At 45.9% G+C, this 18,094-nt stretch overlaps 1 protein-coding gene across 1 annotated transcript in view; it reads left to right on the top strand.

Moving 5' to 3' along the window:
* dgkq (diacylglycerol kinase theta) overlaps positions 1-18,094 on the top strand; it is a 197,253-nt gene that overhangs the window by 76,137 nt on the left and 103,022 nt on the right. The window contains exon 7 of the mRNA XM_080196422.1: positions 438-524. Coding sequence (XP_080052548.1) covers positions 438-524 — 87 coding nt within the window. The remainder of the gene's footprint in view (positions 1-437; positions 525-18,094) is intronic.

Below are 18,094 nucleotides of genomic sequence, written 5' to 3'. Positions count from 1 at the left end.
ATGAAGAAAGACCACAGAAAAATCGAATATTGGTTCATGTGAGTTTGAATCACAAAGTCAGAGTTCAGTGAAGCTGTCTTTCACATTTGATGGTTGGCTGGCTGGAGACAAATGTTGTAAGATTTGCTTTTTCAGGCAGCGTTGATAATGAAGTAATCATGCGGAGATGGCAGCCATATACAAAATCATCCAGTAGATTCAGGGTAGGTGGATTAATGGTCCAACCTGGGTACAACTTGCTCCTGTGTATCCTGCCAATTGGATGTTGAATTCCAGATTAGCTGCACAGCCCAGAAGGGCGATTAGTGCACAAAATGTCAGTTTTGGTTGTGTGGGGCCATGTGGTAGAGTGTGTGTGCGTGGATCCATATATTATGGAGTATTCCCAAGGTAATTGCAGTGTAAAACTTGTGGCTGATGTGACTATTTTTCCATAGTTGCTAATTGTGGTGATGATGACAATGTCAATACTGGGAATCATGCGTCACATAAAGACACGCAGTCTGCTGCCTCAACTGATTCAGGTAAATCCCTATCATCTCTTCTGATTGCTTGTTTTGAAGAATATGTTTGAATCTTTTATAAAAAGATTCATAAAACCAGAGACAAAGTTAAATCTTTGTCTTAATGGTTTATTACATTGTTTGGGATCGTGTTATTCAACTCAAAGTTATGGCTTATCGATAATACTGAAATGAAGTCTTTTTGCCAAAGGACAGATTATTCTGTAGGTATGCACGTGTGAAATCTGTTTAGTACTTCAAGTCAAATTCATAACTAGCAATATAATAAAACCATGGACACTTCTGCTTCACGCACCTGTACTTTTAAGAAAATCCATTGAGCCCTCATGTTGTCCGGTAATAATTAATATTGGTATAGCACCTTTGATATAATGAAATGCCCCAAGGTGTTTCCCAAGAGCATTGTAAAGAATAGCATGGAGCCAATGAGAAGACATATGTGGAATTTTCCAAAAAAGGCAGCATCAGATGCAGTCAGAAAACTGGTGTCTAGAGAAAGAGGTTTCTAATGAGTCTTCCCATACATGGCTTTTTTTGGGGCGGGGGGGTGTCATGTTTGGACCAAAATTGTAAGGGGTGGAGCCTAAAGATAATAACGAGCCTGACTTCACAGGCTTTCTGAATTGAAATAAATCCCCCATCCACCGACATCGGGCCCTCCCCTATTATTGACAATATGTTCCCCCAACCACCAACCGTGGAATGCCAATAGGAATTCCTCCCCCTGTCCTTCACACTGGCATCAAGGCCCTCCCAAAGGATTGCCTTTTCGGACTCACCCCTCAATCTGCATATTGATTGGTCGACCCATGTTGGACGAGGTGGGCTCGAGGAGGAGTTCTTGGAATGCTGCCGGGATAATTTCCTTGAACAGTGTGTGTTGGAGCCGACGAGGGAGTGAGCTATCTTGGATCTGGTGCTATGTAATGAGGTGGGTAGAATTAGGGATCTTGCGGTGAAGGATCCTCTTGGAGAGAGTGATCATTGTATGGTGGAGTTTCTGTTGCAGATGGAGGAGGAGAAAGTGGGTTCCCGGACACGCGTCCTTTGTTTGAATAGAGGGGAGTATGGTAGGATGAGAGAAGAATTGGCGAATGTGGACTGGGGGAGTGAGTTGGAAGGTAGGTCTGCTGAGGAGCAGTGGAGGATCTTTAAGGAGATCTTTCTTGGTGCTCAGCAGAAATTTATTCCGATGGTTAAAAAGGACCGTAGGAAGAGAGGTAATAAGCCGTGGATAACGAAGGAGGTGAAGGAAAGTGTTAAATTAAAAGCGGAGGAATTTAGAGTAGCTAAGAGTAGTGGGCGAGAAGAGGATTGGGAAAGGTTTAAATGTCAACAAAGATTGACAAAGAAGTTGATAAAGGAGGGTAGGAGAAGCTATGAGGCTGGGCTAGCACTTAATATAAAAAAGGATAGCAAGAGTTTTTATAAATATATAAAAAGGAAGAGGCTGGCTAGGGTGAACGTTGGTCCTTTAGAGGATGAGAAAGGGGAGCTAGTGGTAGGGGATGGGGATATGGCTAAGGTCTTGAATAACTTTTTTGTTTCTGTCTTCACGGAGGAGGACGTGAATAATTTGCCGGGTGTTAGCGATGGAAAGGTGGTAGGAATGGAGGGTCTTAATGACATTACTGTTACTAGAGAGGTGGTGCTCGACAGACTGGAGGGGCTGATTGTGGACAAGTCCCCAGGACCGGATGGAATGCATCCGAGGGTTCTGAAAGAAATGGCGGAGGTGATAGTGGATGCCTTGGTGGTTATTTTCCAGACGTCGCTGGATTCCGGGGAAGTGCCGGAGGATTGGAAAACGGCTAATGTTACGCCGTTGTTTAAGAAGGGTGCCAGGCAAAAGGCGGGGAATTATAGGCCGGTTAGTTTAACGTCTGTGGTAGGTAAAATGTTAGAATCCGTCATTAAGGAGGAAATTGCGAGGCATCTTGAAGGGAATTGCTTGATAGGGCGGACGCAACACGGTTTCATTAAAGGGAAGTCGTGTCTGACAAATTTACTGGAGTTCTATGAGGATGTGTCTAGGGCAGTGGATAGAGGAGAGCCGGTGGATGTGGTCTTTCTGGATTTTCAGAAGGCGTTTGACAAGGTACCTCACAAGAGGTTATTGCAGAAGGTCAGGGGACAGGGAGTTGGGGGTAGGGTGTTAGCGTGGATAGAGGATTGGTTGTCAAATAGGAGGCAGAGAGTGGGGGTCAATGGGTGCTATTCGGATTGGCGGTTGGTGACTAGTGGGGTGCCCCAGGGGTCGGTGCTGGGGCCTCAGCTATTTACCATTTATATAGATGATCTGGAGGAGGGAACCGAGTGCAGGGTGTCGAAATTTGCTGATGACACCAAGATTGGGGGAAAGGCAAATTGTGCGGAGGGTGTGGAGAGTCTGCAGAAGGATCTAGATAGGCTGGGCGAATGGGCCAGGAAATGGCAAATGGAATTTAATGTTGGCAAGTGTGAGGTGGTCCACTTTGGTAGGAAGAATGGTAGGAAGGACTATTACTTACGTGGCGAAAAACTGCAGCAGGCGACGGTGCAGAGGGACCTCGGGGTCCTTGTGCATGAGTTGCAAAAACCCAGCTTGCAGGTGCAGCAGGTGGTCAGGAAGGCGAATGGGATGCTGGCCTTCATAGCGAGGGGGATTGAATATAAAAGTAGGGAGGTCTTGCTGCAGCTGTATAGGGCATTGGTGAGGCCGCAGCTGGAGTACTGTGTGCAGTTTTGGGCGCCGCACCTGCGCAAGGATATTTTGGCCCTGGAGGGAGTGCAGAGGAGGTTTACTAGGCTGATACCGGAGTTGAGGGGATTGAGCTATGAGGAGAGGCTGAATAAACTAGGCTTGTACTCGTTAGAGTTTAGAAGAATGAGGGGAGATCTCATTGAGACGTATAAGATGATGAATGGGATGGATAGGATAGAGGTGGAGAGACACTTCCCGCTCAAAAAAGACAGTAGGACTAGGGGGCACAGCCTCAAGATAAAGGGGAGGCGGTTTAGAACGGAGTTGAGGAGGAACTTCTTCACTCAAAGGGTGGTGAATCTCTGGAATTCTCTGCCCGTTGAAGTGGTGGAGGCTGCCTCGCTAAATATTTTTAAGAAGCGGGTTGATGGGTTCTTGATAAGAGAGGGGATTAAGGGTTATGGGGAGAGGGCGGGAAAGTGGAACTGAGCCACAACAGATCAGCCATGATCTTATTGAATGGTGGGGCAGGCTCGAAGGGCTAGATGGCCTACTCCTGCTCCTATTTCTTATGTTCTTATGTTCTTATGTTCTTAAGCTCTGCGCCTTGAAGCGCCACCTCTTGGTAGTGTTAGTTAGTAATGTCAGGGCTCTGCCCAACTATGCCCCGACCACAGGGGGCTACACTGGCCTCTGAGCCCCTGACATGCTCATCATGTCTAAACTGTTTGTGGAGACCAGCAGTGATTCCTGTTGGTGCTGCTTCTCAAGTGGTGGAAACAGTTAACATTCCCAGAAGATTTGGCGTTAAGCCAATTTTACATAGGTAAATACATTTAAATATATGATGACCAGCTTTGCACATGCACAGGGAGTGAACCAGATTACATCCGTTGGGAGGGCCCAGGAACATTGCAAACTGTTTTGCCAATCCAATTTCAAACCCAACGTCGCGGGATTTGTGTGGGTAGGGGAGGGTCTGATGTCAATGGAAGGGATTTGAAATTCCATGCTGCTAGAAAATTGCGCCCGTTATGTCAGTTGATCAAATGTTTGGTCCAGGAGGAAGGTTTTAAGTTATGTCCTAGAACATACATAGAACACTACAGCACAAACAGGCCCTTTGGCCCACTAGTTGCGCTGATCACTTGTATACCTACTAAGCCATAGACCTATCTATAACCCCCAATCCCATTAGATCCCATATACTCATCCAGAAGTCTATTAAAAGACCCCAGCGAGTTCGCCTCCACCACCACTGATGGCAGCTGATTCCATTCACTCACCACCCTCTGAGTGAAAAACTTACCCCTAACGTCTCCTCTGTACTTGCTTCCCTGCACCTTAAATCTATGTCCTCTCGTAGCGACCATTTCAGCCCTGGGAAATAGCCTCCGAGAATCCACCCTATCTATTCCTCTCAACATCTTATAAACCTCTATCAGGTCGCCTCTCAACCTTCGTCTCTCCAGGGAGAAGAGTCCCAGCTCCCTCAACCTATCTTCATAAGGCATGCCTCCCAATCCAGGCAACATCCTTGTAAATCTCCTCTGCACCCTTTCAATAGCTTCCACGTCCTTTCTATAGTGAGGCAACCAGAACTGCGCACAGTACTCCAAGTGGGGTCTGACAAGGGTCCTATAGAGTTGCAGCATTACCTCCCGACTCCTAAACTCAATCCCTCGATTAATGAAGGCCAGTACACCATACGCCTTCTTGACCACATCCTCCACCTGCGAGGCCGATTTAAGAGTCCTATGGACCCGGACCCCAAGATCCCTCTGCCCTTCAACACAGCTAAGACTTCTACCCTTGATATTATACTCCTTCATCCCATTGGTCCTGCCAAAATGGACCACTACACATTTATCTGCGTTGAAGTCCATCTGCCACTTCTCCGCCCAGTCTTGCATCCTATTTATGTCCTGCTGCAACTTCTGACATCCCTCCAGACCATCCACAATACCACCAACCTTCGTATCGTCTGCGAACTTGCTAACCCATCCCTCCACTTCCTCATCTAGATCATTTATGAAAATGACAAACAGCAAGGGTCCTAGAACAGATCCTTGGGGCGCTCCACTGGTGACCGACCTCCATGCAGAAAAAGACGCATCCACAACCACACTCTGAGACAGTGTGTGCCAGATCCCCACCACCCTCTGGGTGAAAATATTTTTCCTGAAATCCCCTCAATTTCCTGCCCTTTTCTTTAAATCTATCCCCCCGGTTATTCACTCCTTTGTTTACAAGGGATGGTTTCTCCCTATCGATCCTATTCACGTTCCTCATTATTTTGTTTCCCTCCATCAGCTCCCCCATCTCTGCTCTAAAAAGAGCAACCAGCCTCTCTTCATTAACTGAAACGCTCCAACCAAGCAACATTCTGGTGAATCACCTCTGTATCCTCTCTCGTGCAAACACATCAGAACCGCACACAGTACGGACACATGATCGTTAGGCAATGGCCTAACGAGCATTTTATACAGCTCCATCATAATCTCCCTGCTCTTACATTTTATGCCTCGGCTAATAAAGGCAAGTATCACATATGCCTTCTTGGGACATGCATCCCAAGATCCCTCTGATCCTCTGTACTTCCTAGCACCTGACTGTTAATTTTATATTCCCTTCCCTTGTTACTCCTCCTAAAATACATCACCTCACACACTTTTCAGGGTTAAATTCCATTTGCCATAGTCCTACCCGTTGTCCTGTAATCTAAGTCTTTCCTCCTCACTGTTTACCACACCATCACTTATTGTGTCATCTGCAAAATAACTGATTATACCCTCAGCCTTGACAAAGGCTCGTTTGGACTCGGAGCATCAGCTCTTTTCTCTCCTTACGGATGCTGCCAGACCTGCTGAGATTTTCCAGCATTTTCTCTTTTGGACTCCAGCTTCCAGTCTCAAAAACAACTTTCAGCCAACACCTTCTGCCTCCAGCGATGAAGCCAATTTTGATTTAGTTTACCAGATGACCTTGGATTTCATGTTAATTTCTTGATCGGTGTCCCATGTGGGACTTTGTCAAAAGCCTTACTGAAGTCCATGTCAACTAGATCAGTGTCACTGCCCCCATTGACACACCTAGTCACCCCTTTGAAAAATTCAATCAGATCTGTTATACATGATCTTCCCCCTGAAATTTTCACAGTAAATGGGATTTTCACAGTAACTTCATTGCAGTGTTAGTGCAAGCCTACTTGTGACACTAATGAATAAACTTTAAATCCATGCTGACTAAGGTTTAAACTGATTCAGAGGGGGGATGGGAACCTTAATTGTAGCTTCAGTGTGCAGGAGGATGAGAATAGGGAGGTCATGGATGAGGTTTCTAGGTCGCAGCAGTGTATTGGCAGGGGGGAGAGTGGTTTGAAGTGTGTATACTTTAATGCTAGGAGCATGCGCAGTAAGGTGGATGAACGTGCAGTAAGGTGGATGAACTTGCAGCCCGGATCAGTGCCTGGGACTTCAATGTTGTGGCCATTTCAGAGACACGGATAGAGCAGGGACAGGAATGGTTTTTGCAGGTTCCAGGGTTCAGATGTTTCAGTCAGAGCAGAGAAGGTGGTAGAAGAGGGGGAGGCGTGGCATTGTTAGTCAAGGACAGTATTACGGTGGCAGAAAGGACATTTGATGTAGACCTGTCTATTGAGGTAGTATGGGCTGAGATTAGAAACAGGAAAGGAGAGGTCACCCTGCTGGGAGTTTTTTATTGGCCTCCAAAAAGTTTCAGAGATGTAGAGGAAAGGATTGCAAAGATGCTCCTGGATAGGAGCGAAAGTAACAGGGTAGTTGTTATGGAGGACTTTAACTTTACAAATATCGATTGGAAAAGCTATAGTTCAAGCACATTAGAGGGGGTCAGTTTTTGTCCAGTGTGTGCAGGAAGGTTTCCTGACACAGTATGTAGATAGGCCAACAAGAGGTGAGGCCACATTGGAATTGATACTGGGTAATGAACCAGACCAGGTGTTAGACTTGGAGGTAGGTGAGCACTTTGGCATTAGTGACCACAATTCAGTTACGTTTACTTAGTGATGGAAAGGGATAGGTATATACTGAAGGGCAGAAGTTATAGCTGGGGGAAAGGAAATTATGAGGCGATTAGGCAAGATTTAGGATACATAGGTTGGAGTAGGAAACTGCAGGCGTTGGGAACAACTGAAATGTAGAGCTTGTTCAAGGAGCAGCTACTGCAAGTCCTTGATAAATATGTACCTGACAGGCAGGGAGGAAGTGGTCGAGCGGGGGAACCGTGGTGTACTAAGGAAGTTGAATCTCTGGTGAAGAGGTAGAAGGAGGCTTATGTAAAGGTGAAATGTGAAGGCTCAGTTAGGGCACTGGAGAGTTAAAATTAGCCAGGAAGGAGCTAAAGAGTGTGTGAAGAAGACATGAGAAGACTTTGGCCGGTAGGATCAAGGAGAACCCTAAAGCTTTCTATGGGTATGTCAAGAATAAAAGATTGGTTAGGGCAAGGTTAGGGCCAGTCAGAGACATTAGAGGGAAGTTGTATGTGGAGCCTAAAGAGATAGGAGAGGCACTAAATGAATATTTGTTGTCAGTATTCATGCAGGAAAAAGTCAATGTAGTCGAGGAGAATACTGAGACGCAGGCTTTTGGACTAGACGGGATTGAGGTTCATAAGGAGGAGGTGTTAGCAATTCTTGAGAGTATGAAAATAGATAAGTCCCCTGGGCCGGATGGGATTTATCCTAGGATTCTCTGAGAGGCTAGGGAGGAGATTGCAGAGCCCTTTGGCTTTGATCTTCATGTCGTCATTGACTACAGGTATAGTGCCGGAAGACTGGAGGATAGCAAATGTTGTCCCCTTGTTCAAGAAGGGAAGTAGAGACCATCCTGGGAATTATAGACTGGTGAGCCTTACTTCTGTTGTGGGCAAAGTTTTGGAAAGAATTATAAGAGATAGGATTTATAATCACCTGGAGAGAAATAAATTGATTAGGGATAGTCAACACGGTTTTGTGAAGGGTAGGTCATGCCTCACAAACCTTATTGAGTTCTTTGAGAAGGTGACCAAAGAGGTGGATAAGGGTAAAGCAGTTGATGTGGTGTATATGGATTTTGGCAAAGCGTTTGATAAGGTTCCTCATGATAAGCTACTGCAGAAAATACGGATGCATGGGATTGAGGTTGATTTAGCGGTTTGGATCAGGAATTGGCTAGCTGATAGAAGACAGAGGGTGGTGGTTGATGGGAAATATTCAACCTGGAGTTCAGTTACTAGTGGTGTGCCTCAGGGATCTGTTTTGGGGCCACTGCTGTTTGTCATTTTTATAAATGACCTAGATGAGGGTGTAGAAGGATGGGTTAGTAAATTTGCTGACGACACCAAAATTGGAGGAGTTGTGAGGATGGATGTTAGTTTGCAGAGGGACATAGGTAAGCTGCAGAGCTAGGCTGAGAGGTGGCAAATGGCATTTATTGCAGAAAAGTGTGAGGTGATTCACTTTGGAAAGAGTAGCAGGAGTACAGAATATAGGGCTAACGGAAGGACTCTTGGTAGTGTCGACGAGCAGAGAGATGTGCGTAGATCCCTGAAAGTTGGCACCCAGGTTGATAAGTTTGTTGAGAAGGCGTATGGTGTGTTAGCTTTTATTGGTAGAGGGATTGAATTTCAGAGCCGAGAGATCATGTTGCAACTGTACAAAACTCTGATGCGGCTGCACTTGGAGTATTGCGTACAGTTCTGGTCTCCACATTATAAGAAAGATGTGGAAGCATTGGAAAGGATGCTGAGGAGGTTTACCAGGATGTTGCCTGGTATGGTGAGAAGGTCTTATGAGGAAAGGCTGAGGCACTTGAGGTTATTTTTGTTAGAGAGGAGGGTAAGAGGTGACCTAATTGAGGCATACAAGATGATCAGAGGGTTAGATAGGGTGGACAGTGAGAGCCTTTTTCCTCGGATGGTGATGGCTAACACGGGGGGACATAGCTTTAAGTTGAGGAGTGCTAATTTTAGGACGGATGTCAGAGGTAGGTTCTTTACTCAAAGATAGTAAGGGCGTGGAATGCCCTGCCTGCAGCAGTAGTGGACTCGCCAACTTTAAGGGCATTCAAATGGTCATTGGATAGGCATATGGATAACATTGGAATAGTTTAGGTTAGAGGGTCATTAGATTGGTTGGCGCAACATCGAGGGCCAAAGGACCTGTACTGTGCTGTTATGTTCTGTGACTATCCTTGATTAATCTTTGCCTCTCCAACTGGAGATTAATTCTGTCTCTCAGGATTTTATCCAATATTTTCCTCACCATTGATGTTAGACTCATTATCTGGTTTTACCCCACTTCTCTTCAATAATGGCACCACGTTCGCTGTTCTCCAGTCTTCTGGCATGTCTACTGGGGGCTGGGAGGATTTGAAAATTACTGTCAGAGCCCCTGCAATCTTTGATTTTATTTATTATTGTCATGTATTAGTATATTGTATCATTATACATAGACGATCTGGAAGAGGGGGCTGCGTGTAGGGTAACACAGTTTGCTGATGACACGAAGGTGAGCGGGGAAGCGAATTGCACGGAGGACGCGGGAAGTCTGCAGAGAGATTTGGATAGGCTAAGTGAATGGGCAAGGACCTGGCAGATGGAGTATAATGTTGGCAAGTGTGAAGTTATCCACTTTGGAAGAAATAATAGTAGGATGGAATATTATTTAAATGGTGAAAAGTTGCAGCATGCTACTGTGCAGAGGGGCCTGGGGGTCCTTGTGCACAAATTGCAAAAACTCAGTCTGCAGGTGCAGCAGGTGATCAAGAAGGCGAATGGAATGTTGCCCTTTATAGCGAGGGGGATAGAATATAAAAGCAGGGAGGTCTTGCTGCAACTGTACAGGGCACTGGTGAGGCTGCAACTGGAGTACCGTGTGCAATTTTGGTCCACTTATTTGCGAAAGGATATATTGGCCTTGGAGGGAGTACAGAGAAGGTTCACCAGGCTGATACCAGAGATGAGGGGGTTAGCTTATGAGGAGAGATTGAGTAGATTGGGCCTGTACTCGTTGGAGTTTAGAAGGCTGAGGGGGGATCTTATAGAGACTTACAAGATAATGAAGGGGCTAGATAGGGTAGAGGTAGAGAGATTCTTTCCACTTAGAAAGGAAACCAGAACTAGAGGGCACAGCCTCAAAATAAGCAGGGGGGGAGGTGCAGTTTAGAACAGAGTCGAGGAGAAACTTCTCCTCTGAGGGTGGTGAATCTCTGGAATTCTCTGCGCATTGAAGTGGTGGAGGCTACCTCGTTGAATATGTTTAAGTCACGGGTAGATAGATTTCTGATCGTTAAGGGAATTAAGGGCTATGGGGAGCAGGCGGGTAAGTGGAACTGATCCACTTAGATCAGCCATGATCTTATTGAATGGCAGGGTGGGCTAGATGACCTACTTCTGCTCCTATTTCTTATGTTCTTATTAGTGAAACATATTGTTTCTTGCCTGCTGTACAGCCAAAGCATACTGTTTGTAGAGAAGAAAAGGAGAGGGTGCAGAATGTATTGTTAGAATTATAGCTTGGATGTAGAAAAAGATCAAATTAATGTAAGGTTAGGTCCATTCAAAAGTCTAATGATGGGGAAGAAGCTGTTCTTGAGTCAGTTGGTATGTGATCTTAGACTTTTGTAACTCTTTCCTGAAGGAAGAAGGTGGAAGAGAGAATATCCGGGATGTGTGGGATCCATGATTATGCTGGCTGCTTTGCCGAGACGTTGTGAAGTGTAGACAGAGTCAGTGGATGGGAGGCCAGTTTGCGTGAGGGACTGGGCTTCGTCCACGACCTTTTGAGTTTCTTGCAGTTTTGGGCAGAGTAGGAGCCATACCCAAGTTGTGATACAACCAGAAAGAATGCTATCAGTAGTGCATCTATAAAAGTTGGGAGAGTCGTTGCGGACGTGCCAAATTCCTTTAATCTTTTGAGAAAGTAGAGGCATTGACGGACTTCCTTAACGATAGTGCCAGCATTGGGGTACCAGGACAGGTTGTTGGTGATCTGCGATCTTCTCTGTAGTAAACACAGATGCAAAATACTAATTTAATAACTCGCCCATGTCTTTGGGCTTCACACACCCAGTCCAGAATTAGAAAAATGCAGAGACCTTGGGGGGGTGGGGGGTGGGTGGGTTGGTGTGTGTGGAGGGGGTGAAGGGCATGGAGGAGACTCCAGAGATTGGGTGGGGAAAGGCCATGGAGGGAATTGAAAATCAGGATGAAGATTTTAAAATCAAGATGTTGCATGCTTGGTAGCCAATGTTGGTCAGTCAGCCTCGGGGTGATAGGAGATTGGAACCTTCTGAGAGTTCAGACACAGATGGCAAAGATCTGGATGATCTCAAGTTTAGAAACCGTAGAATGTAGGAGCCAGGAGGGTGTTGGAATAATCGGATATGACAGTAATAAAGACATGAATGAGATTTTCAGCATCAGATGAGCTGACGTGGGTGAAGTCAGAAGATGAAGATGGAGATGGAATTGGGTGCCCTTGGTGATTATGAAATTATGAGTAGCAATAATGGGACAAGTATTGTGTTGCAGCTGTGGAATGTGGGATGCTAATGCGATCCAGGACACACATTTCCAAGAAGTGTAAGCAGCTAGATCAATTCCGGATCAGGATTATTGATCTTGAACTGCAGACACTTAAGATTCAGGGAGAGGGAGAAATTCCTAGATACTCTGAACCAAAAGAGGGTCACACCTTAGAGAATCTGTTTTGGTCAACGGTGACAGACACTAGGCTGTGACTGTGAGTTAGGCAGTTAATGCAGCTGAACATAGTAGTGAAGGAGCCTCAGACTTTGCAGTCAAGCAGGTTTGAGATGTCCACAACCTGTGTGGATGAAAGTGAGGTTTGTAGTATAGATAAACAGGCTGGCCCTGGCATCATGGTACAGGAGGCCCCTTAAGCTAGGGAAGCAAAAAGGAGTATAGTTGCATTCAGGGAGAGTAGAGTCGGGGGGAAACATTGTTCTGTGCAGCCAAGAGCGAGAATCCAGAAGGCTGTGTTGCCTGCCCATTGCTGTTGTCTAGTTCAGGGCTAGAGAGGAACATATCGGTACTAACAACATAGGTAGAATTAAGATTTAAGAGTTAATCAGCAGGTAAAACTCGAGGTTATGAAATAATAAAAGTCCCTATATCTGAATGCGCCTAACATTTAAAACAAAAGATAACCTCATAGTGTAACTAGAAATAAGTAAGTATGACATCTCGAGACATGGCTGCAGGATGACATAAATTTGGACCTGAGCATTGAAAGGTACATTACACTTAGGAAGGACAAAAAGGTGAAGGGATAGGTCTATTAATTAATGATGGTATTAGCACCAAAGAGAGAGAGATGAATCAGGTTCAGGAAACCAGAATATAGAAGCAGTTTGGGTAAAGATGAAAAATTATGAAGGGGGGAATGTTGCTGCTATAGAGTCAGAGGAGGAGAACAGCAAAGGTTTCCCAGGCTGATTCTTTGAATGGCAGGTCTTTCATATGAGGAGAGACCAAGTCGATTGGGATTATATTCACTGGAGTTCAGAAGAGTGAGAGAGGATCTCATAGAAACTTACAAAATTCTAACAGTATTAGTAAACCTTTTAGGACTGACGTGAGGAGAAATTTCTTCACCCAGAAGGTGCTGAATGTGTGGAATTCACTACCACAAAGTAGTTGAGGCCAAAACGATATGCGATTTCAAGAAGAAATTAGATACAGCTCTTGGGGCTAAAGAGATCAAGGAATATGGGTGAAGTGGATCAGAATATTGAATTTGGTGATCAGCCATGATCAAAATGAATGGTGGAGGAGACTCGAAGGACTGAATGGCCTGCTCCAGTTTCTAGTTTCTATTAGACGGTGTAGAGGCTTTTAAAACATACTTAATAGTAAAAGTGTTCTTCCTTTGCCAAAATGGGAAATTAAGGCAGTTGTAGCCCGGGAACTTTTTTTTATTCATTCATGGGACATGGGTGTCGCTGGCTGGCCAGCATTTATTGCCCATCCCTAGTTGCCCTTGAGAAGGTGGTGGTGAGCTGCCTCTTGAAGCGCTCCAGTCCATGTTCTGTGGGTTGACCCACAATGCCATTAGGGAGGGAATTCCAAGATTTTGACCCAGCGACTGTGAAGGAACGGCAATATATTTCCAAGTCAGGGTGGTGAGTGGCTTAGAGAGGAACTTGCAGGTGGTGGTGTTCCCATTTATCTGCTGCCCTTGTCCTTCTAGATGGAAGTGGTCGTGGGTTTGGAAGGTGCTGTCTAAGGACCTTTGGTGAATTGCTGCAGTGCATCTTGTAGATAGAACACACTTGCTACTGAGCATCAGTTGTGGGGGGATTGAATATTTATGGATGTGGTGCCAGTCAAGCGGGCTGCTTTGTCCTGGGTGGTGTCAGGCTTCTTGAGTGTCATCGGAGCTGCACCCATTCACGCAAGTGGGAAGCTTTCCATCACACTCCTGACTTATAGATCGTAGATGGGCTCTGGGGAGTCAGGAAGTGAGTTACTCGCCACAGTATTCCTAGCGTCTGACCTGCTCTTGTTGCCAATGTGTTTATGTGGTGAGTCCAGTTGAGTTTTAGTCAATGGTAACCTCATGGATGGTGTCAGTGGAAGTTCAGTGAGGTTACACCATTGAATATCAAGGGGTGGTGGTCATTGCCTGGCATTTGTGTGGTGATGATGTGGATGTGCTGGCGTTGGACTGGGGTAAACACAGTATAAAGTCTGACAACACCAGGTTTTAGTCCAACTGATTTATTTGATAGTAAATGCACAAGCTTTCGAGGTTTCCCTCTTCGTCAGGTGAATGGAGAGTTCTGGCCTCAGACAGAGCATATAAAGCACAGACAGTTTAGAGATTACTGATTAGAATGCGAATCTTTACACCTAACCTGCTGTTCAAGTCCTAAAGTGGCTGACAGTGTGTGTGGAAGGAGCGCTGATCACAGGTTAAAGAGATGTGTATTGTCTCCAGACAGCACAGTGAGTGAGGTTTTGCAAACCCAAGCAAGTCACGGGGGTTACAGATAGTGTGACATGAACCCAAGATCCCTGTTGAGACCGTCCTCATGTGTGCGGAACTTGGCTATCAGTCTCTGCTCAGCGACTCTGCGCTGTCGTGTGTGGTGAAGGCTGCCTTGGAGAACGCTTACCCGAAGGTCAGAGGCTGAATGCCCGTGATCACTGAAGTGTTCGCCAACAGGAAGGGAACAGTCTTGCCTGGTGATTGTCGAGTGACGTTCATTCATCCGTTGTCGTAGCGTCTGCATGGTCTCCCCAATGTACCATGCTTCGGGGCATCCTTTCTTGCAACGCATCAGGTAGACAATGCTGGCCGAGTTGCAAGAGTATTTACCGTGTACCTGGTGGATGGTATTCTCACGTGTGATGATGGTATCCATGTTGATGATCTGGCATGTCTTGCAGAGGTTGCTGTGGCCAAGCAGATGAGACAAAGAAACTACACCACCTACATGCACACCAAGAACAGGAAACTTGAGAAACTCGGCATCACCGCCAGCAACAACCAAGCCTCCCCCGGCACTACAGTAGAAAACAGCACTACCGCAGGGAGGTCTATTGTCAACTTGTCAGACTACACACTTCAACCAGATGAAATCGAAGTTCTCAGCCGAGGGCTCAATTTCTGCCCCACCACCAAAATGGACCCCATCAGTCTCGCAGCGGACACAGAGGAATTCATCAGGCGAATGAGGCTGCGGGAGTTTTTCCACAAACCCCAAGAGGCCAGCAGCGAACACAATGAGACAGCCAATGAACCAGAACAGCCGACAGAGAGATCCGCAGTGCAACAACCTAAGAGGAAGGAATCCAATTGGACTCCTCCGGAAGGCCGCTGCCCTCGACTGGACTTGTATGCCCAAACCATCAGGAGGTGCGTTAACACCAGATTCATCAGCCGCACTCACAAGACAGCTCCAAACATCACCCAAGCACAACGCAACGCCATCCACACACTCAAGACCAACCGCAACATTGTCATCAAACCAGCAAACAAAGGAGGGGCCATCGTCATACTGAACAGAATGGATTACTGTAAAGAAGTGTACCGACAACTAAACAATGAGGAACACTACAGACAGTTACCTACAGATCCAACCAAAGAACACACTCGTCAACTCAACAATATGATCAAGACCTTTGATCCGGACCTTCAGAGCACCCTCCGTGCTCTCATTCCACGTACTCCCCGCATTGGAGATCTCTACTGCCTCCCAAAGATACACAAGGCAAACACACCTGGCCGTCCCATCGTATCGGGCAATGGAACTCTGTGAGAACCTCTCCGGCTACGTCAAGGGCATCCTGAAACCCATTGTACAAAGAACCCCCAGCTTTTGTCGCTGACTTCCTACAGAAACTCAGCACACATGGAGCAGTTGAACCAGGGACATCACAATGGCTGTCTCGGCGCTCTACACCAACATCCCCCACAACGATGGCATTGCTGCGACTGCCTCAGTACTCAACACTGACAACTGCCAGTTTCCAGATGCAATTTTACAACTCATCTGCTTTATCCTGGACCACAATGTCTTCACCTTCAACAACCAGTTTTTCATCCAGACGCACGCAACAGCCATGGGGACCAAATTTGTACCTCAATATGCCAACATCTTCATGCACAGGTTCGAACAAGACTTCTTCACTGCACAGAATCTTCAACCGATGCTATACACTAGATACATCGATGACATTTTCTTCCTTTGGCCTCATGGTGAACAATCACTGAAACAACTATATGATGATATCAACAAATTCCACCCCACCATGGACTATTCCCCAGAATCCGTTGCATTCTTGGACGCGTGCATCTCCATTAAGGACGGTCACCTCAGCACCTCACTGTACCGCACGCCCACAGACAATCTCACAATGCTCCACTTCTCCAGCTTCCACCCTAAACATGTTAAAGAAGCCATCCCCTATGGACAAGCCCTCCGTATACACAGGATTTGCTCAGATGAGGAGGATCGTGACAGACCCCTCCAGACGCTGAAAGATGCCCTCTTAAGAACAGGATATGGCGCTCGACTCATAGATCGACAGTTCCGATGCGCCACAGCGAAAAACCGCACCGATCTCCTCAGAAGACAAACACGGGACACAGTGGACAGAGTACCCTTCGTCGTCCAGTACTTCCCTGGAGCGGAGAAGCTACGACATCTTCTCTGGAGTCTTCAACATATCATTGATGAAGACGAACATCTCACCAGGGCCATCCCCACACCCCCACTTCTTGCCTTCAGACAACCACACAATCTCAAACAGACCATTGTTCGCAGCAAACTACCCAGTCTTCAGGAGAACAGTGACCACAACACCACACAACCTTGCCACAGCAACCTCTGCAAGACATGCCGGATCATCAACATGGATACCATCATCACACGTGAGAATACCATCCACCAGGTACACGGTAAATACTCTTGCAACTCGGCCAGCATTGTCTACCTGGTACGTTGCAAGAAAGGATGCCCCGAAGCATGGTACATTGGGGAGACCATGCAGACGCTACGACAACGGATGAATGAACGTCGCTCGACAATCACCAGGCAAGACTGTTCCCTTCCTGTTGGCAAACACTTCAGTGGTCACGGGCATTCAGCCTCTGACCTTCGGGTAAGCGTTCTCCAAGGCAGCCTTCACGAGACACGACAGCGCAGAGTCGCTGAGCAGAGACTGATAGCCAAATTCCACACACATGAGGACGGTCTCAACAGGGATCTTGGGTTCATGTCGCACTATCTGTAACCCCCGTGACTTGCTTGGGTTTGCAAAACCTCACTGTGCTGTCTGGAGACAATACACATCTCTTTAACCTGTGATCAGTGCTCCTTCCACACACATTGTCAGCCACTTTACGACTTGAACAGCAGGTTAGGTGTAAAGATTCGCATTCTAATCAGTAATCTCTAAACTGTGCTTTATATGCTCTGTCTGAGGCCAGAATTCTCCATTCACCTGAAGAAGAGGGAATCCCCTCGAAAGCTAGTGAGTTTACTATCAAATAAATCAGTTGGACTAAAACCTGGTGTTGTCAGACTTTTTATTTGTGTGGTGTGCATGTTACTTGCCACTTGTCAGCCCAAGCCTGGATATTATCCAGATCTTGTTGCATTTGGACATGAACTGCTTCGGTATCTGAACAGTCGTGAATGCTGACATTTGGTTATGCAATTGAATTATTATTGGGAAAAGGATATAACTATTTCTCCATGTTCTCATATGTGTTTCTGCAATTCTGAAAACATATTGGCTAATTTTGGGATTTAACTTAGTTTCTACAGTAACTACAGTTAGAGAGCAGACCGTCCAGTACTTGACCAGGGAAGCCTGAAGTACAAGAAGTTGTTACAGTAGGCGCAAATATGTGGAGCCCAGTCAGGATCGTATCAGACAAATCTGAAACGCCCCCTATGGCAGGGAAGCTACCTGCACTGAGAGATGTTACATGATGAATTAACTCCCTTGGGCAAAATATCAAAGCTCTACCAACCAGTTCTGTGCTCAGATTTAAAGTGGGAGGAAGTGAAAGATGAGATCTCTTACTAGTATGTCCTATAAAAATCTAATATGGTATCATCTGGCTTCTGCTCTCTGAAAAAAGCCCAGTAGACAAAATTGGTCCTTTCTGTAGCATTTTATTCTTGAAAGGTCAAGCTTTAATTTTTAGACCATGCCCCTAGTCCTGATCTCCAACGCAGTGGAAATAGTTTCCCTTTATCTATCTTGTCATTTCCTCATAATATGTTGAAAACATCAATCAAATTACCCTTTAACTTTCTAAATTCAGGAGAATTCTGCATTCATTTGTGTCATCTCTTCTCGTAATTTAACCCTTGGAATTCAGATTTCA

The sequence above is a fragment of the Carcharhinus amblyrhynchos genome, chromosome 1 (assembly GCF_965287045.1).
Source record: "Carcharhinus amblyrhynchos chromosome 1, sCarAmb.v2.hapA, whole genome shotgun sequence".
Lineage (NCBI taxonomy): Eukaryota > Metazoa > Chordata > Chondrichthyes > Carcharhiniformes > Carcharhinidae > Carcharhinus > Carcharhinus amblyrhynchos.
Note: the sequence above shows the minus strand (reverse complement) of the source record. Positions and strands in the feature narration are given on the sequence as shown.